Source organism: Salmo salar, chromosome ssa14 (genome assembly GCF_905237065.1).
Source record: "Salmo salar chromosome ssa14, Ssal_v3.1, whole genome shotgun sequence".
NCBI lineage: Eukaryota > Metazoa > Chordata > Actinopteri > Salmoniformes > Salmonidae > Salmo > Salmo salar.
Window position 1 is genome coordinate 2,810,738 of NC_059455.1, and position 17,771 is coordinate 2,828,508.

At 44.0% G+C, this 17,771-nt stretch overlaps 1 protein-coding gene across 2 annotated transcripts in view; it reads left to right on the forward strand.

Annotated features, from left to right (window-relative positions):
• The window catches only part of adcy8 (adenylate cyclase 8 (brain)), a 304,017-nt gene that overhangs the window by 225,032 nt on the left and 61,214 nt on the right, over nt 1–17,771 (forward strand). For both annotated transcript variants that reach the window (XM_014139104.2, XM_014139106.2), the window contains 2 exons: nt 9,165–9,254; nt 12,424–12,596. In XM_014139104.2, the coding sequence (XP_013994579.1) occupies nt 9,165–9,254; nt 12,424–12,596 (263 nt within the window). The remainder of the gene's footprint in view (nt 1–9,164; nt 9,255–12,423; nt 12,597–17,771) is intronic.

Genomic DNA, 17,771 nt, shown 5'->3' on the forward strand with positions numbered 1-17,771 from the left:
ATTGATTTTAAACAGCGGTTGACATGCTTCGAAGTACGGTAATGGAATATTTAGAATTTTATTGTCACGAATTGCGCCATGCGCGTGACACTTCTTTACTATTTCGGATAGTGTCTGGAACGCATACGAACAAAACGCCGCTATTCGGATATAACGATGGATTATTTTGGACCAAACCAACATTTGTTATTGAAGTAGCAGTCCTGGGTGTGTATTCTGAAGAAGACAACAAAAGGTAATCAAACTTTTATAATAGTAAATATGATTATGGTGAGTGCTAAACTTGCCGGGTGTCTAAATAGCGAGCCCGTGAAGCCTGGGCTATGTACTTAGAATATTGCAAAATGTGCTTTCACCAAAAAGCTATTTTAAAATCGGACATATCGAGTGCATAGAGGAGGTCTGTATCTATAATTCTTAAAATAATTGTTATGCTTTTTGTGAACGTTTATCGTGAGTAATTTAGTAAAATGTTAGCGAATTCCCCAGAAGTTTGCGGGGGGTATGCTAGTTCTGAACGTCACATGCTAATGTAAAAAGCAGTTTTTTGATATAAATATATACTTGATTGAACAAAACATGCATGTATTGTATAACATAATGTCCTAGGGTTGTCATCTGATGAAGATCATCAAAGGTGAGTGCTGCATTTAGCTGTCTTCTGGGTTTTGGTGACATTATATGCTGGCTTGAAAAATGGGTGTCTGATTATTTCTGGTTTGGTACTCTGCTGACATAATCTAATGTTTTGCTTTCGTTGTAAAGCCTTTTTGAAATCGGACAGTGTGGTTAGATTAACGAGAGTCTTGTCTTTAAATAGCTGTAAAATAGTCATATGTTTGAGAAATTGAAGTAATAGGATTTTTAACGTTTTGAAAATCGCGCCACAGGCTGCCAGTGGCTGTTACGTAGGTGGGACGAATTCGTCCCGCCTAGCCCAGAGAGGTTAAATTGTATCATTTATTTGCGTATTATGGTTCCTAAGGTTTGATTATAAACGTTGATTGACTTGTTTGGATAAGTTTATTGGTAACGTTTGGGATTAATTTTGTATGCATTTTGAAGGAGGGAAACCGAGTGGATTATTGACTGAAGCGTGCCAGCTAAACTGAGTTTTTACGGATATAAAGGACTTTATCGAACAAAAGTATGGAAGAATTTTTTTTTAATGAAATGTATGCATTCACAACTGTAAGTCGCTCTGGATAAGAGCGTCTGCTAAATGACTAAAATGTAAATGTAAATGTAAAAGGACCATTTGTAATGTCACTGGGACCTTTTGGAGTGCCAACAGAAGAAGATCTTCAAAAGTAAGGCATATATTATATCGCTATTTCTGACTTTTGTGTCGCAACTCCCTGGTTGAAAATGATTTGTTATGCATTTGTGTGCTGGGCGCTGTCCTCAGATAATCACATGGTTTGCTTTCGCCGTTAAGCCTTTTTGAAATCTGACACGGTGGCTGGATTAACAACAAGTTAAGCATTATTTTGATGTATTGCACTTGTGATTTCATAAAAGTTTAATATTTATAGTAATTTCATTTGAATTTGGTGCTCTGCAATTTCACCGGAAGTTGTTGAAATGGGACGCTAGCGTCCCACTGATCCGCAAGAAATTAAGAGGTGTGTTTTCCGGTTTCTTTTGCAGAAGCTTGAATTGTTTACCATATGTGTTTGTTTCCTGAGTGAGTTTTCAAGACTTAGTGTTTGTTGTTTTTCACAGTGTACTGTGATCCTGTGGCTACTGTTTGTCAGTAAAGTATTTATGTTTATCCTTAACCACTGATTCCTCATCTGGTCTCTTCTCTGCACCTGGGTCCAGCCTCACCACGTCACAGCAAGCTTCTGCGCAAACATAGACCTAGCAGAGATCACCCAGATCAAGAATATTGTAACCCACCAAGGAGCACTGCTGGGCTGGCAGCCAGAACAACTCTCCCAAATATCAGAGACCCTCCGTGGACTTACCGACTCCCTCCAACCACAGTCCAACCTCAACCCATGAGGAGCCAACGCCCAAGTCTCATCGCCCAATGCTACAGGCAGCGCCGTGGTTCCTCCACGGTCCTGCACTGGGAACCCAAAATCCCAGCCCCCGAGCTGTTCGACGGCCTTCCGGGAGGATGCAAGGGGTTCCTCTCTCAGTGGTCTCTGGTGTTCGAGCTACAGTCCTCCTCGTGCCACACCGATCGGGCCATGATCGCCTACATCCTCTCTCTACTCTCGGGCAAGGCCCTGGCGTGGGCAACAGTGGTGTGGGAATAGCAGCCACCATCCTGCAGCTCCATATTAGCCTTCACTGCCGAGCTGCGACGAGTCTTCAACCACCCAGTCGGTGGACGAGAAGCGGCCAGAATGGGTGAGACAGTGCCTTTTTGACACCACCCCAGTACCCCGGTTTCCTGAGCACCTCAAGACCCACGAACCTAGCATTGAGGATCCCATGCAGCTGGGATGCAAACGTCTGAGCCCACAGGAGCGTGACAGGCACACAGGCTGCATCTACTGCGGAGGTCTCGGCCATCTCCGAGCTACGTGCCCAGTGCTGACGGGAAACACCAGGGCTCGCCAGGACAAGACGAGACCCTTATGAGCTGTGCGGTTACCCCACCGGCTACCCAGTCACCATCTGTCACTACACGCAACCCTTCACTGGGACAACCGTCAGCACCAGATTCAAGCCTTCATGGATTCCGGGGATGCAGAGAATTCCATTGATCAAGACTTCACCAAAGGTTTACAAATCGCCTGCGTGAAATGTCCCATCCCTCTGATTCAAGACCTCGATGGATGCCCCATTGGCTCCGGCCAGGTAGAATATCAGACCAAGCCCATTGTACTGCAGGTTGGGGTGAATAACTCAGACTCTTAGTTTTCAGTTGATCACGGCTTCCGAGAACCCCTTTATCCTAGGGTACCCCTTGGCTAGCGCTACATAACCCACTATTCACCTGGTCCATGGGACACCTACTAGACTGAGGTAAGGACCGCCAGACTAAATGTCTAAGACCCCCACCAAGAGCCTCACCGTGTCCTCCTGCATCATTTGAAGACCAAGACTACTCCGCTCTCCCTCCCGAATACTTTGACCTCAGAGAGGCCTTCAGTAAGAGGCAAGCCGCCACACTTCACCCCCCCATTGTCCATTCAACTGTGCCATAGAACTCCTACCCGGCTCCACACCTCCCCGTCTGTACTCCCTCTCAACCCCTGAAGCAGCAGTCATGGACAATTACATCCGGGAGTCGCTTGAGGAAGGGTTCATTCACCCCTCTCATCCCCCAGCTGGTGCAGGCTTCTTCTTCATGGGTAAGAAGGATGGAGGCCTGCACCCTTGCATCAATTACAGAAGGCTGAACCGGATTACGATCAAGAATCATTACCCCCTACCCCTGATGTAAGCTGCCTTGGAGTTGGCCCAAGGGGCCCAATTATTCACCAAATTGGACCTCCACAAAGCTTACAATCTGGTGAGAATCAGGGAGGGAGATGAGTGGAAAATGGGCTTTAACGCCCCTAGTGGTCATTATGAGTATTTAGTCATGCCCTTCGGATTATCAAACTCACCGGCAGTCTTTCAAGCATTGGTCAATGACACTCTTAGGGATATGTTGAATAGGTTCGTCTTTTGTTTACCTCAACGACATCCTGAACCCTTCCGGAACACATACTCCACATCCGCCAAGTCCTGAGACGCCTCCTGCAGAGTCAACTATATGTCAAGATAGAGAAGTGTGAGTTCCACGTATCCCAAGTTTCCTTCCTGGGTCACATTATCTCTAAGGTTGAGGCGGTCACCGACTGGCCCCATCCCACCTCACTCAGGCAGGTCCAGCGGTTCCTTGGGTTTGCCAGTTTTTACAGGTGTTTATACTTAACTTTTGTGCGGTGGCAGCACCTCTCACAGTCCTAACCCTCAAGTCCCAGACCCGTTTTTGCTGGACTCCTGAGGCTGACACCTCCGGGCCCATCCTAGTTCATCCTGATCCTACTCGTCCCTTTGTAGTAGAGGTGGACACCTCGGACACCGGAGCAGGGGTGGTCCTTTCACAGCAGAACGCAACTACAATGTAGGCAACCGGGAGCTCTTTGCAGTTAACCTCTCAGGGGCAGGTGGGACGAATTCGTCCCACCTACGCAACAGCCAGTTGAATCCTGTGGCGCGATTTTCAAATCCTTTGAAATGCTATTACTTCAATTTCTCAAACATATGACTATTTTACAGCTATTTAAAGACAAGACTCTCGTTAATCTAACCACACTGTCCGATTTCAAAAAGGCTTTACAACGAAAGAAAAACATTAGATTATGTCAGCAGAGTACCAAGCCAGAAATAATCAGACACCCATTTTTCAAGCTAGCATATAATGTCACAAAAACCAAGAAGACAGCTAAATGCAGCACTAACCTTTGATGATCTTCATCAGATGACAACCCTAGGACATTATGTTATACAATACATGCATGTTTTGTTCAATCAAGTTCATAATTATATAAAAAACAGCTTTTTACATTAGCATGTGACTAGCATGTGACTAGCATTCCCACCGAACACTGCCGGTGAATTTACTAAATTACTCACGATAAACGTTCACAAAAAGCATAACAATTATTTTAAGAATTATAGATACAGAACTCCTCTATGCACTCGATATGTCCGATTTTAAAATAGCTTTTCGGTGAAAGCACATTTTGCAATATTCTCAGTAGATAGCCTGGCATCACAGGGCTAGCTATTTAGACACCCAGCAGGTTTAGCACTCATCAAAGTCAGATTTACTATAAGAAAAATGTTCTTACCTTTGTTGTCTTCGTCAGAATGCACTCCCAGGACTTCTACTTCAATAACAAATGTTGGTTTGGTCTAAAATAATCCATCGTTATATCCAAACAGCGGCGTTTTATTTGTGCGTTCTAGACACTATCCTAAAGGCTAAATAAGGGTGACGAGCATGGCGCAATTCGTGACAAAAGAATTCTAAATATTCCATTACCGTACTTCGAAGCATGTCAATCGCTGTTTAAAATCAATTTTTATGCCATTTTTCTCATAAAAAGCGATAATATTCCGACCGGGAATCTGCGTTTAGATAAACAGACAAAGAAAAACAAAGCATTCGGTCGAAGCGGGCACGCGCCTAAGCCCATAGTACTCTGAGTGGCCACTTGCCAAAAGCGATAAAGTGTTTCAGCCAGAGCCTGCCTCGATATCGTTCAACGTTTTCCCGGGCTCTGAGACCCTATGGAAGACGTAGAAAGTGCCACGTTATTGCACAGATCCTGAGCCTTCAATAAAAAGAGCCAAGATGAAACACTACTTCTCAGACAGGCCACTTCCTGCTTGAAATCTTCTCAGGTTTTGGCCTGCCATAGGAGTTCTGTTATACTCACAGACACCATTCAAACAGTTTTAGAAACTTTAAGGTGTTTTCTATCCAAAGCCAATAATTATATGCATATTCTAGTTACTGGGCAGGAGTAGTAACCAGATTAAATCGGGTACGTTTTTTATCCAGCCGTGTCAATACTGCCCCCTAGCCCTAACAGGTTGAACTCACAGACACCATTCAAACAGTTTTAGAAACTTTGGGGTATTTTCTATCCAAAGCCAATAATTATATGCATATTCTAGTTACTGGGCAGGAGTAGTAACCAGATTAAATCGGGTACGTTTTTTATCCAGCCGTGTCAATACTGCCCCCTAGCCCTAACAGGTTAAACTCACAGACACCATTCAAACAGTTTTAGAAACTTTGGGGTGTTTTCTATCCAAAGCCAATAATTATATGCATATTCTAGTTACTGGGCAGGAGTAGTAACCAGATTAAATCGGGTACGTTTTTTTTATCCAGCCGTGTCAATACTGCCCCCTAGCCCTAACAGGTTAAATAGGCCCTTGAGGGGTGGAGATAGTGGTTGGAGGAGGCACCTCATCCTTTCATGATCTGGACAGACCATAAGAACTTGGTCTCCATTCAAGAAGCCAAGAGTTGTTTTTTAACAGGTTCGATTTCACACTAGCCTATCGCCCAGGATCCAAGAATCAGAAAGCAGACATCTTGACCCGGTAACACGATGTCTCTAATGAGGAGAGGAACTCCAAGCCCAACATCTCCAGCTCATGCATTGTGGCCCCTGTGATATGGAGTATTGGGACCACGGTATGACAAGCCCAGACCCAAGAACCTGACTCCAGCAGGGGTCCCACTTTATGTTCCACGATCAGCCTGATCTCGAGTGCTACAATGGGGACACTCCTCTAAATTAACTGGGCATTCAGGGGTTAATCAGACACTGGAGTTCCTGGGGTGGAACTTCTGGTGCCCCAACATGATTGAGGATGTGAGATCCTATGTTGTCCTCATAAGTCCTCATTACAGCGATCGACTGGGTTGCTCCAACCACTGCCCATCCTGAGCCGGCCCTGGTCCCACCTGTCCGTAGACTTTATCACAGGGTTACCTCCATCCCAAGGGCTTACCACTATTCTGGTGGTCATGGATCGGTTCACCATTTCATCGCCTTACCCAAGTTGCCCTCAGCGATTGATACCGCTGATCTCATTATTACCCATGTCTTTCGACTACACAGACTTCCCCAGGACATTGTCTCAGATTGTGTGCCCCAGTTCGTCACACGGTATTGGAAGGCCTTCTGCTCCCTGTTGGGGGCGTCATTGAGTCTCTCCTCTGTGTTCTAATGGTTACACTGAGTGGGCCAAAAACGAGCTGGAGAAGTTCCTTCGCTGTTTCGTCTCCACTCAGGCCAGCAACTGGAGCAAGTACCTCATCTGGGCGAAATATGCTCATAACACACTGCTGAACTCGTCCCCTGGACTGTCGCCATTCGAGTGCGAGTTCAGCCTCTTCCTGAAGAAGAGGCAGACACGGATGTGCCAGCAGCCGAGGCGTTAATTCGACGATGTCACCGCACCTGGATCAGAGAGCGATCCTCCTTGCTCCACTCTTCTGCCCGACACCAACGCCAGGCAAACCGGCACCGAAGGCCTGTTCGGCTCCTCCGACTGGTTCAACAGGTGTGGCTCTCCACCCGTGATCTTCCCTTAAGGGTGGACTCGCAGAAGCTTGCTCCACGCTACATAGGACCATTCAAGATCCTGAGTCACATCAACCTGGTCACCTATCGTCTCCAGCTTCCCAGGTCTATGAGGGTGTGTCCATCCTTTCCTGTCTCAAGATGGTAAGGATCAGTCCCTTCCCTCCGCCCTCTCGACTTGTGGATGGCCGCCCAGCCTACACTGTCCGGCATCTGTTGGAGGCTCGTCGGGTTCGAGGCACCCTGCAGTACCTGGTGGACTGGGACGGCTACGGTTCCGATGAGCAGGCTTTTAGTGCCTGCCCGGGACAAACTGGATCCGGGACTTGAATGGGACTTCAACCAACTGCATGGTGGTCATCCTGGCTCCACGGCTGGAGCTGCTCCTAGAAGGGGTGGTACTGTCATGGTTCCACCTGTCACCAGAGGGCGGCAGAGACCGTCCTCTCAGGTGTGTCCTATTACTCATTATGATTTCCCTTTTAAAAGAGGTGTGTTTTCTTGTTTCCTTTGCAGAAGCTTGAATTGTTTACCATATGTGTTTGTTTCCTGAGTGAGTTTGAGACAGTGTTTTTTTTCAGTGTACTGTGATCCTGCAGCTACTGTTTATCAGTAAAGTATTTATGTTTATCCTTAACCACTGATTCCTTGTCTGGTCTCTTCTCTACACCTGTGTCCAACCTCACAACGTCACAGCTTTGTAGCACAGTCAGAGCTGGTTTGGTAAGGGGTTCTCACATAGTATATACTATCTCTCAATGGTATTGGGCCAGTTCAATTATACACCCTGAAATACAGGACCTTCTTTCTATACCTAATCTAAACTAATGGTTCTTTGCCCAGCAATATATTCACAGCTGAACCTACTGACCCCAATTTACCTTCTGCAGGCAATGTTCTTCTCTTTTCAGGATCAGAGCAACATTGCTTGCAAGTCATTACTTCCATCAAAGCTTGTGAAATACTCATCATTAGTCTGCGAGGTTGCAAGGTCTACGTACTGTATGCTTTTAGCACATACAGCCTAGAGGCACTCAACAGTGAACTGATTGAGAAAGAGTTTTGTAGCTGTAGAATAAAGAAAAGCGGTATGAACAAGGTGAAATAGGGAAAGCAGGACAACTAATACATATTCTGCTGTTTACTCATTTACCTTGGTCTTATCAATAGATCTTATCAATTTATAAATGACTGTGTGTGTAATTTATACCCCTGTGCGGCCTCCAGCGAAAAATCATATCGCCATTAGCATAACAAAATTTAATAATTATTTTTTTCAATTTTTTTTTCAAATTATATCGTTTTATAGATACACCTCTCCTGAACTGAAAAGGCGTGTGCGAGCAAGGAGGCCTACAAACCTGACTCAGTTACACCAGCTCCGTCAGGAGGAATGGGCCAAAATTCACCCAACTTATTGTGGGAAGCTTGTGGAAGGCTACCCGAAACGTTTGACCCAAGTTAAACAAATGTAAAGCAATGCTACCAAATACTAACGGAGTGTATATAATCTTCTGACCCACTGGGAATGTGATGGAAGAAGTAAAAGCTGAAATAAAACATTCTCTCTACTATTATTCTGACATTTCACATTCTTACAATAAAAAGGTGGTCCTAACTGACCTAAAACAGGGAATTTTTACTAGGATCAAATGTAAGGAATTGTGAAAAACTGAGTTTAAATGTATTCAGCTAAGGTGTATGTAAACTTCCGACTTCAACTGTAGGTGGCTTGTTACAGACACTTGACTGGTGACCGCATATCAAGCCATGCATGTTTGGATATCTCCGTAATCTCCGTACAGGGCAAGCTGGGAAAAAAGGCACAACCGGGTGCATGTGAGCTCCGTTCAGGGCAGACCAGGACCGGGTAGGGATGTGGGTGGTGAACTTGACAATGTCACGATGACTTGGGGGCAGTGTGTTCCTAACAACAATGACAACGGTATGCAAAATATATATACTTGATGAGTGGTGGGGCAGGTGCTCGTGCTCTCTGCACGTGCCTGAATTTGAGTATTCATTCACTGATTGAGTATGCATATACTGATTATTTATAGAGACAATAATGTACAACACTGATCTCTCTCTGTTCCTCTCTTGCAGCTGTGGTGTGATTTTGACAAGTCCAGCACCTTCAGCAACCAGACCTTCAACACATCCACCCCCATCCCTGACATCTGCTTCTACCCTGAGGTAACTGTACTAGACAGTAATACTTTACATTAAGTTGGTCTTATACCTGTGTAGTAACACTGTAACTACAGTACTAACAATATGGTATTAACATGGCATTATATAGTACTTTAGTATTTCAGGGGAACACTTCACAGTGTGAAACTAAGATAACATGTTATCCAGCCACGTAGGCGCATGTGTACCTGGGCCCACCCACTGGGGAGCCCCTCTACTTGCCAATATTCGGGACATTATTCAAATTTTTACCTAAAGATGCAAACACCCTCAGATATAATTCATAGCTAGCAGTGCATCTGGAAAGTCTGATGGACAAATCTGGGTTAGGCGGATGCCAGGAGAAACCTACCTGCCCGAATGCCTAGTGCCAGCTGTACAGTTAGGGGGAGTAGGAGTAATGGACTGGGGCTGTTTGTCATGGTTCGAGTTAGGCCCCTTAGTTACAGTGAAGGGACATCTTAACTCTACAGCCTACAATGACATTCTAGACGATTCTGTGCTTCCAACTTTGTGGTAACAGTTTGGGGAAGGCCCATTCCTGTTTCAGCATGACAATGCCCCCGTGCACAAAGCTAGGTCCATACAGAAATGGATTGTCAAGATCAGTGTGGAAGAACTTGACTGGCCTGCACAGAGCCCTGACCTCAACCATTGAACACTTTTGGGATGAATTGGAACACTGAATGCGAGCCAGGCCTAATCACCCAACATCAGTGCCTGACCTCACTAATGCTCTTGTGGCTGAATGGAAGCAACTACACGCAGCAATGTTCCAAAATATCGTGGAAAGCATTCCCGGAAGAGCGGAGGCTGTTATAGCAACAAAGGGGGGACCAACTCCATATTAATGCCCATGATTTTGGAATGAGATGTTCAACGAGCATGTTTCCACATACTTTTGGTCATGTAGTGTTTATCTTCTCATCACTCAAGTCCGTGGCTTGCGTCAATGCCATTTCAACTCAGGAAATGAATAGGACTTTAATTCACAACATTGAAACCAAAATCCCAATATAAATGAATTGGCAATTTCCAGCTCAATAAATAAAATAATTTAATTTCCTGAATTTAAGTGTTTTTTTGCCCTTCTACTGTATTATGTTCATTAAAGGGGAAATATGGGACAGCTGAAAGGAAGGTTAGGAGAAATTGAATGACTTACAAATTCATACAGCTATTAACATAGCCGCGGGAAGTAGGGGTGCTAAGGGTGCTGAAACACCCCTGGAAAATCGGAATAAAAAAATTACAATAATAAAATATATACAGTGGCTTGCGAAAGTGTTCACCCCCTTGGCATTTTTCCTATTTTGTTGCCTAACAACCTGGAATTAAAATAGATTTTTGGGGGGTTTGTATCATTTGATTTACACAACATGCCTACCACTTTGAAGATGCAAAATATTTTTTCCTGTGAAACAAACAAGAACTAAGACAAACAAACTGAAAACTTGAGCATGCATAAATATTCACCCCCCCAAAATCAATACTTTGTATAGCCACCTTTTGCACCAATTACAGCTGCAAGTCTCTTGGGGTATGTCTCTATAAGCTTGGCACATCTAGTCACTGGGATTTTTGCCCATTCTTCAAGGCAAAACTGTTCCAGCTCCTTCAAGTTGGATGGGTTTCGCTGGTATACAGCCATCTTTAAGTCATACCACAGATTCTCAATTGGATTGAGGTCTGGGCTTTGACTAGGCCATTCCAATACATGTAAATGTTTCCCCTTAAACCACGTGAGTGTTGCTTTAGCAGTATGCTTAGTGTCATTGTCCTGCTGGAAGGTGAACCTCCGTCCCAGTTTCAAATCTCTGGAAGACTGAAACAGGTTTCCCTCAAGAATTTTCCTGTATTTAGCGCCATCCATCATTCCTTCAATTCTGACCAGTTTCCCAGTCCCTGCCGATTAAAAACATCCCCACAGCATGATGCTGCCACCACCATGCTTCACTGTGGGGATGGGGTTCTCGGGGTAATGCGAGGTGCTGAGTTTGCGGCAGACAAAGCATTTTCCTTGATGGCCAAAAACCTCAATTTTAGTCTCACCTGACCAGAGTACCTTCTTCCATATGTTTGGGGAGTCTCACACATGCCTTCTGGCGAACACCAAACGTGTTTGCTTATTTTTTTCTTTAAGCAATGCCTTTTTTTCTGGCCACTCTGTCGTAAAGCCCAGCTCTGTGGAGTGTGCTGTTTAAAGTGTTTTTTTTTTGACAGATACTCCAATCTCCGCTGTGGAGCTTTGCAGCTCCTTCAGGGTTATCTTTGTTCTCTTTGTTGCCTGATTAATGTCCTCCTTGCCTGGTCCGTGAGTTTTGGTGGGCGGCCCTCTCTTGGCAGGTTTGTTGTGGTGCTAAATTCTTTCCATTTTTTAATAATGGATTTAATGGTGCTCTGTGGGATGTTCAAAGTTTCTGAAATGTTTCTATAACCCAACCCTGATCTGTATTTCTCCACAACGTTGTCCCTGACCTATTTGTAGAGCTCCTTGGTCTTCATGGTGCTGCTTGCTTAGTGATGTTGCAGACTCTGGGGCCTTTCAGAACAGGTGTATATATACTGAGATCATGTGACAGATCATGTGACACTTAGATTGCACACAGGTGGACTTTATTTAACTAATTATGTGACTTCTGAAGGTAATTGGTTGCACCAGATCTTATTTAGGGGATTCATAGAAACAAGTAATTGTTTTCATTTCATTTCACCAATTTGGACTGTTTTGTGCATGTCCATTACATGAAATCCAAATAAAAATCCATTTAAATTGCAGGTTGTAATGCAACAAGTAGGGAAAAAGCCAAGGGGGACAAATACTTTTGCAAGGCACTGTATATATCATTTGATTATATATATATGTTTTAATTACAAAAGTATTGCACTGGGCCTTTACTAGTCCTGCAATTGTTTTTTATCTCAGCACCCCAACCACCAAACATCTACCCGCGGCTATGGCTGTTTACAAACAATGGAGTAAAAGGTGCTTATATTTTGGCCTTTGATGAGGTGCAGTACAACATCACGAACTAAGCTCATGTGGCATTTATAGTTATATTCTTCAAGAACGAATGGCTATATAAAATGTATTTAAAAGTCCAAAAATGTATGCACCAATTCCAGATTACCCCTTTAAGTGTTGTGTGTGTGTCAATGTTTTCCTCCACAGTATTTTGTGTTCACGGGGGTGCTCGCCATGGTGACGTGCGCGGTGTTCCTGCGACTGAACTCAGTCCTAAAGCTCGCTGTGCTCCTGGTCATGATTGCTATCTACTCCCTGCTCACTGAAGCCTTCTACACCTCCCTGTTTTTACGCTACGACTATGTCCACCACAACACAGAGTGAGTGATGTAACATTACAGTGTATCTTAACACCAAAATGCTTTCAAATGTTTGCTCCCAAATATAGGCATTGTCTACAATAATTTAGTCATTTAAGATGGTGCGTACCTTTCCCAAACATTTGGGAATTTGTTATACAGTACGTAGATGGATACACGGCAAATGTCGTGGTTCTTGGACTTATCTTGACGTTAGACTGCTTTTGATGGCCCCACATCTAAAACAGGGAGCTAACCCCCTGTGTTTTAGCACAAGTTCGCTACCCTTTTCTCTGTTTCTTTGTCTTACATTGGCCATTGAAACCACTGTTAGTGACTTTCACTGTGGCTGTATTAACCACTCGCACGGCTGCGAAGTGAGCGGAATTAGATTCCAATCTCAATTCAGCCTGTACTATTTCATCCCATGTTGGTCCACTAACCCCACAATAGCTGTTTTAATGACAGGTTTCAAGCCTGCCATCGAAGCAGACGTACAAATTCCTATATTTTGATCGTGTCTATCCCCCATTGTCAGATTAGTACGTAACGCATCATCCATCCAATGCACATAATTGCGCATTCTTTCTTTCGGAACCTGAGTACAGTTACTAATTTTACTCACATCTGGTCGAAACAATATATTCCCAACTGTGGTTAAGAATCCCTCAATTTTGTCATTTGCTATCGCCGAGTCACATGCTTCGCGTACAGAGGGCCAAGCCGACATTCGATATTCCTGTGCGAGTATTGGCAACACGACTCTTGGCAAAGCGAGTATTCAATATGATCGTAATCACCAGCATGAAACCCCAAAATTCTACCCTGTTTCCTCAGGAAACTGATAAATCCCTGTCCCTCTTTTACTGGATCCGGTGCCTCTTTCATAATATTATGCATTTCGCTCATGCTCAGTGGCTGATGATGCTGAATTTGGATCCGTACTTGGGGATACACATCATTGGGAATAGGGTTGTACTCCCATGGTACTATTTGTCCTGGATAAAATGTAACCGGGGTTGCGTGTGTTCGTACTGGGCACACATTTCTATGATTACCTAGATCATGCTGATCCACTATCCAGTACGGGACTACTATATCTGGACTCTTAATGCACATGTCCTCTGCCTCTCGCAACCCATACTGCTCTTTTTTGTCTTTAAGAGAGTGGTATAATGGTGGCCTCCAGATGTGACCTGTTGTCACCTTATAGCCTCGTTCTTGTCTACTGCCTTTTCCATTTTACCTCGCAGGTCTCTATTTTTCACTTTTTCCATATTTGTCCACTGCTGATAAAATGCCGTGGTTAGGATGCCTGCGTATTTTGGTCTGGACTGTTCTCTGATTTTAGTATTCTACACTACTATTGCATCAATACATTATTGTCTGGTTTTAAACTTTCCATCTACGGGATAATGTGCACCAATTTTGTCCAATTTGGCAAATTTTCCCCACCATTTATTTGGTTCTTAGTGCTGGTCATATGCCTTTGTTAGTGCCTCTATATTTTCCCCTTCTACCACTCCCTCTGCGGGAGTCTCCTGGCCTCTAGAAACCATATCAGTTATTATTGACTCGGCGTCACCCCCCAACGGCGTTAAGTAGTAACAGCTTAGGCTACCAATAATTTGGTCACTCCTGTGTATACTTTTGGTGCTGGACGACACTGGCAGTTCCCCACAGGCAATTGTGGATGAGTAATGTGTAGCATGGGAAGGGGTTTTAGTCCAATTTCTCTACATAAATACCACTGTTCCCAACAACCCTCATTACCAAAATTACTCACAGTTGTCCTCCTTTTTCCACCTGATTTGTTACGGTTCCCCACCCCAATAGGGCATAAACCAATCTATTTAATGCTACTGCTACTACACACGAATCATGTTCAAACATTCATACACACACACACACACACACACACACACACACACCCTACAGCTTCACGGCCACTGCGGCTGGGACTTTTACCCCTTTCTTACGAGTCTTGCAGGGAACCAACCCCGCCTGGGATTTACCCCCTAGAACTTACCCTCTGCAGGGCCTACCCTGCTCAGGCTTACCTTTTGGGACTTACCCTATACTTTATGGTGCTCGCAGGAACCAACCCACTTGGGATTTACCCCATAGAACAGGGGTGGACAACTCCAGTCCTCGGGGCCTGATTGGTATCACACTTTTCTCCATCCCTAGCAAACACAGCTGATTAATCAAATTGCATTCTAAACTGAAGATCCTGATTAGGCGAATATTGGAGTCAGGTGTGTTAGCCAGGGCTGGGGCAAAACTGTAACACCAATCAGGCCCCGAGGACTGGAATTGCTCGCTGTATACTAATCCCTTCACACAACAGCGCAAACTGGCTCTAACCAGTATAGAAAGAGTGGGAGGCCCGGTGCACAACTGAGCAAGAGGACAAGTACATTAGAGTGTCTAGTTTGAGAAACAGACACCTCACAAGTCCTCAACTGGCATCTTCATTAAATAGTACCGGCAAAACACCAGTCTCAACATCAACAGTGAAGAGGCGACTCCGGGATGCTGGCCTTCTAGGCAGAGTTCCTCTGTCCAGTGTCTGTGTTCTTTTGTCCATCTTAATATTTAATTTTTATTGGCCAGTCTGAGATATGGCTTTTTCTTTGCAACTCTGCCTAGAAGGCCAGCATCCCAGCATCACTATTAGTAGTACACAGCATTGACGAGATCTTCAGTTTCTTGGCAAGTTCTCGCATGGAATAGCCTTAATTTCGCAGAACAAGAATAGCCTGGCGAGTTTCAGAAGAAAGTCCTTTGTTTCTGGCCATTTTGTGCCTGTAATCGAACCCACAAATGCTAGTCTAAAGAAGTCCAGTTTTTTTGTTTCTTTAATCAGCACAACAGTTTTCAGCTGTTCTAACATAATTGCAAAAGGGTTTTCTAATGATCAATTAGCATTTTAAAATGATAAACTTGAATTAGCTAACACAATGTGCCATTGGAACACAGGAGTGATTGTTGCTGATATTGGGCCTCTGTACGCCTATGTAGATATTCCATTCAAAATCAGCTGTTTCCAGCTACAATAGTCATTTACAACATTAACAAGGTCTGCACTGTATTTCTGATCAATTTATTGTTATTTTAATGGACAATAAATGTGCTTTTCTTTCAAAAACAAGGACATTTCTAAGTTACCCCAAACTTTTAAACGGTAATGTATATGTGGGACTACAAAAGGGGGACCCTTGGGACGCATGCTGCCCGCGGGCTGCCAGTTGCCCAACCTTGCTCTGGTGTCTCCACTCTACATCTGCTAGTTAGTGGAGTAACACATCATACATCTTTTTATTTTCCAAGAGGCCATTTAGTCTGCGACAGCAGGCTAAAAGCTCCCTTCTAAATCGCTCTCAGACATTGAGTTACAATGTTTTTCCACTTCTTCTGAGTATTTGTCCGTAAAACACTGAAGCTCTACTATGGCGTGGCATCTCAGAAACTTTGAGTATCTCAAAATAGAGGCCCTAGATACAATATTTTGACTGTTGATGTGCTCCACGAACTCAGATACCTCTTGCGCCTCGACCTGTTGTTTCCAAAGTTTTATTTGTTTGATTTTATTTTGTTCATAAGTGTTTGTGTCAACACCTGCTACCAACTAGCCAGCTAGCTAGGTTGCAATTGAGCCCACTTCGCCTGGAATAGCTAACAAACATTTGTAGCGCAGTAGAAGCTGTATTTATTACGTTCTTTTCCGGGACAAAATTGACAATCCGGAGTTCCAATACGGCAATTGTTTGCTTGCGGAGGATTACAGGAATGAGGTGGCTATCCTTAGCATGCAAATTTCAATTCTGCACAAACTTATGAGGAAAACGCAAATGCTTATTTTCAACTCCTGACGCTGCTCCGGCCTGATGGATATCCCCGCCTTGTCATATCTCCTTATCCGAATGGCCTGTGCTTCCTGGAACTTGCCTGCCAAAGAAGTTGTCTCCACCTGCTTTTCCTCCTCCATCTTGTAGTGGAGTAGATGGAGAACAGCAAGAGGATTGTTTCAATCAGCGCTGGTCCCATGTCACAAGTCGTACATACCAAAGGCAGTGGCATGCTGCTAAGCGGACTGGAGTGTCTGCGAGAGGTTCGAAAGCAGATTGACATAAGAAAATTTGAGTCTGTCATAGTTCATGTGAGATTCAACTACATTATGAAGGGTAGCTCAGAACAGCTGAAGATGGATTTTCAAGAACTGATTGGGTCTCTGCTTGACACCAACAAACGCCCCATAATATCTGGCCTGTGACTTCCCTAAATTGTGGCATTCAACGTTTCAGCAGACTTTTTGCCCTCCATAATTGGCCACGAGACTATTGCAGCTCTGTGGGTGTAACATTTATTGACAATTTTGATACCTTTTGAAAGCAAAACTCGTTTTTTAAGGAGGATGGGATCCACCCAAATAATTTGTGTTCCTGGATCCTTTCACAGCATTATAAGGCTGTGTTGAGACAATTACTTATCAATGACCCATGCCCAGCTCAGTTAATCCCTACCATTGTGTCACCGAGTTGTCATAATGCTTCAGAAAATGTACATTATCCCAGGGGTGTTGGAAGAGACAATGTAAGTAACCTAATTTATGTACCTCTTACTTCCCTGAATGTCTCTGCTGATCCTATAGCTATTATATGCAGTAATCATGTGCATATGAACCAGAGTTATACTGTTAGCATTAAGGCAGTGTGCCCTAGTAGGACGTCCACTGTGTGCAGCTCACCCTGCACTAACATAAATAACATGAGCATGTCTATGTCTGCTACACTTCCCAGTAAAGCAATGAAAATAATCAGGTATCCCAGAAAAGTGCTGAAAATAGCCCACGTTAACATATACAGCTTAACCTGTTTGGGATAGGGGGCAGTATTTTCACATCCGGATGAAAAGCGTGCCCAAAGTAAACTGCCTGCTACTCAGGCCCAGAAGCTAGGATATGCATATAATAGATTTGGATAGAAAACACTCTAAAGTTTCTAAAACTGTTAAAATAATGTCTGTGAGTATAACAGAACTTATTTGGCAGGTGAAACCCCGAGGACAAACCATCCAGGATTTTCTTTTTTTGAGTTCACTGTGTTTTCAATTGGTTTTCTATGGGAACCTAGATTTCTGTGGCAGTTGGTTGTAGTTCCTATTCCTTCCACTAGATGTCAACAGTCTTTAGAA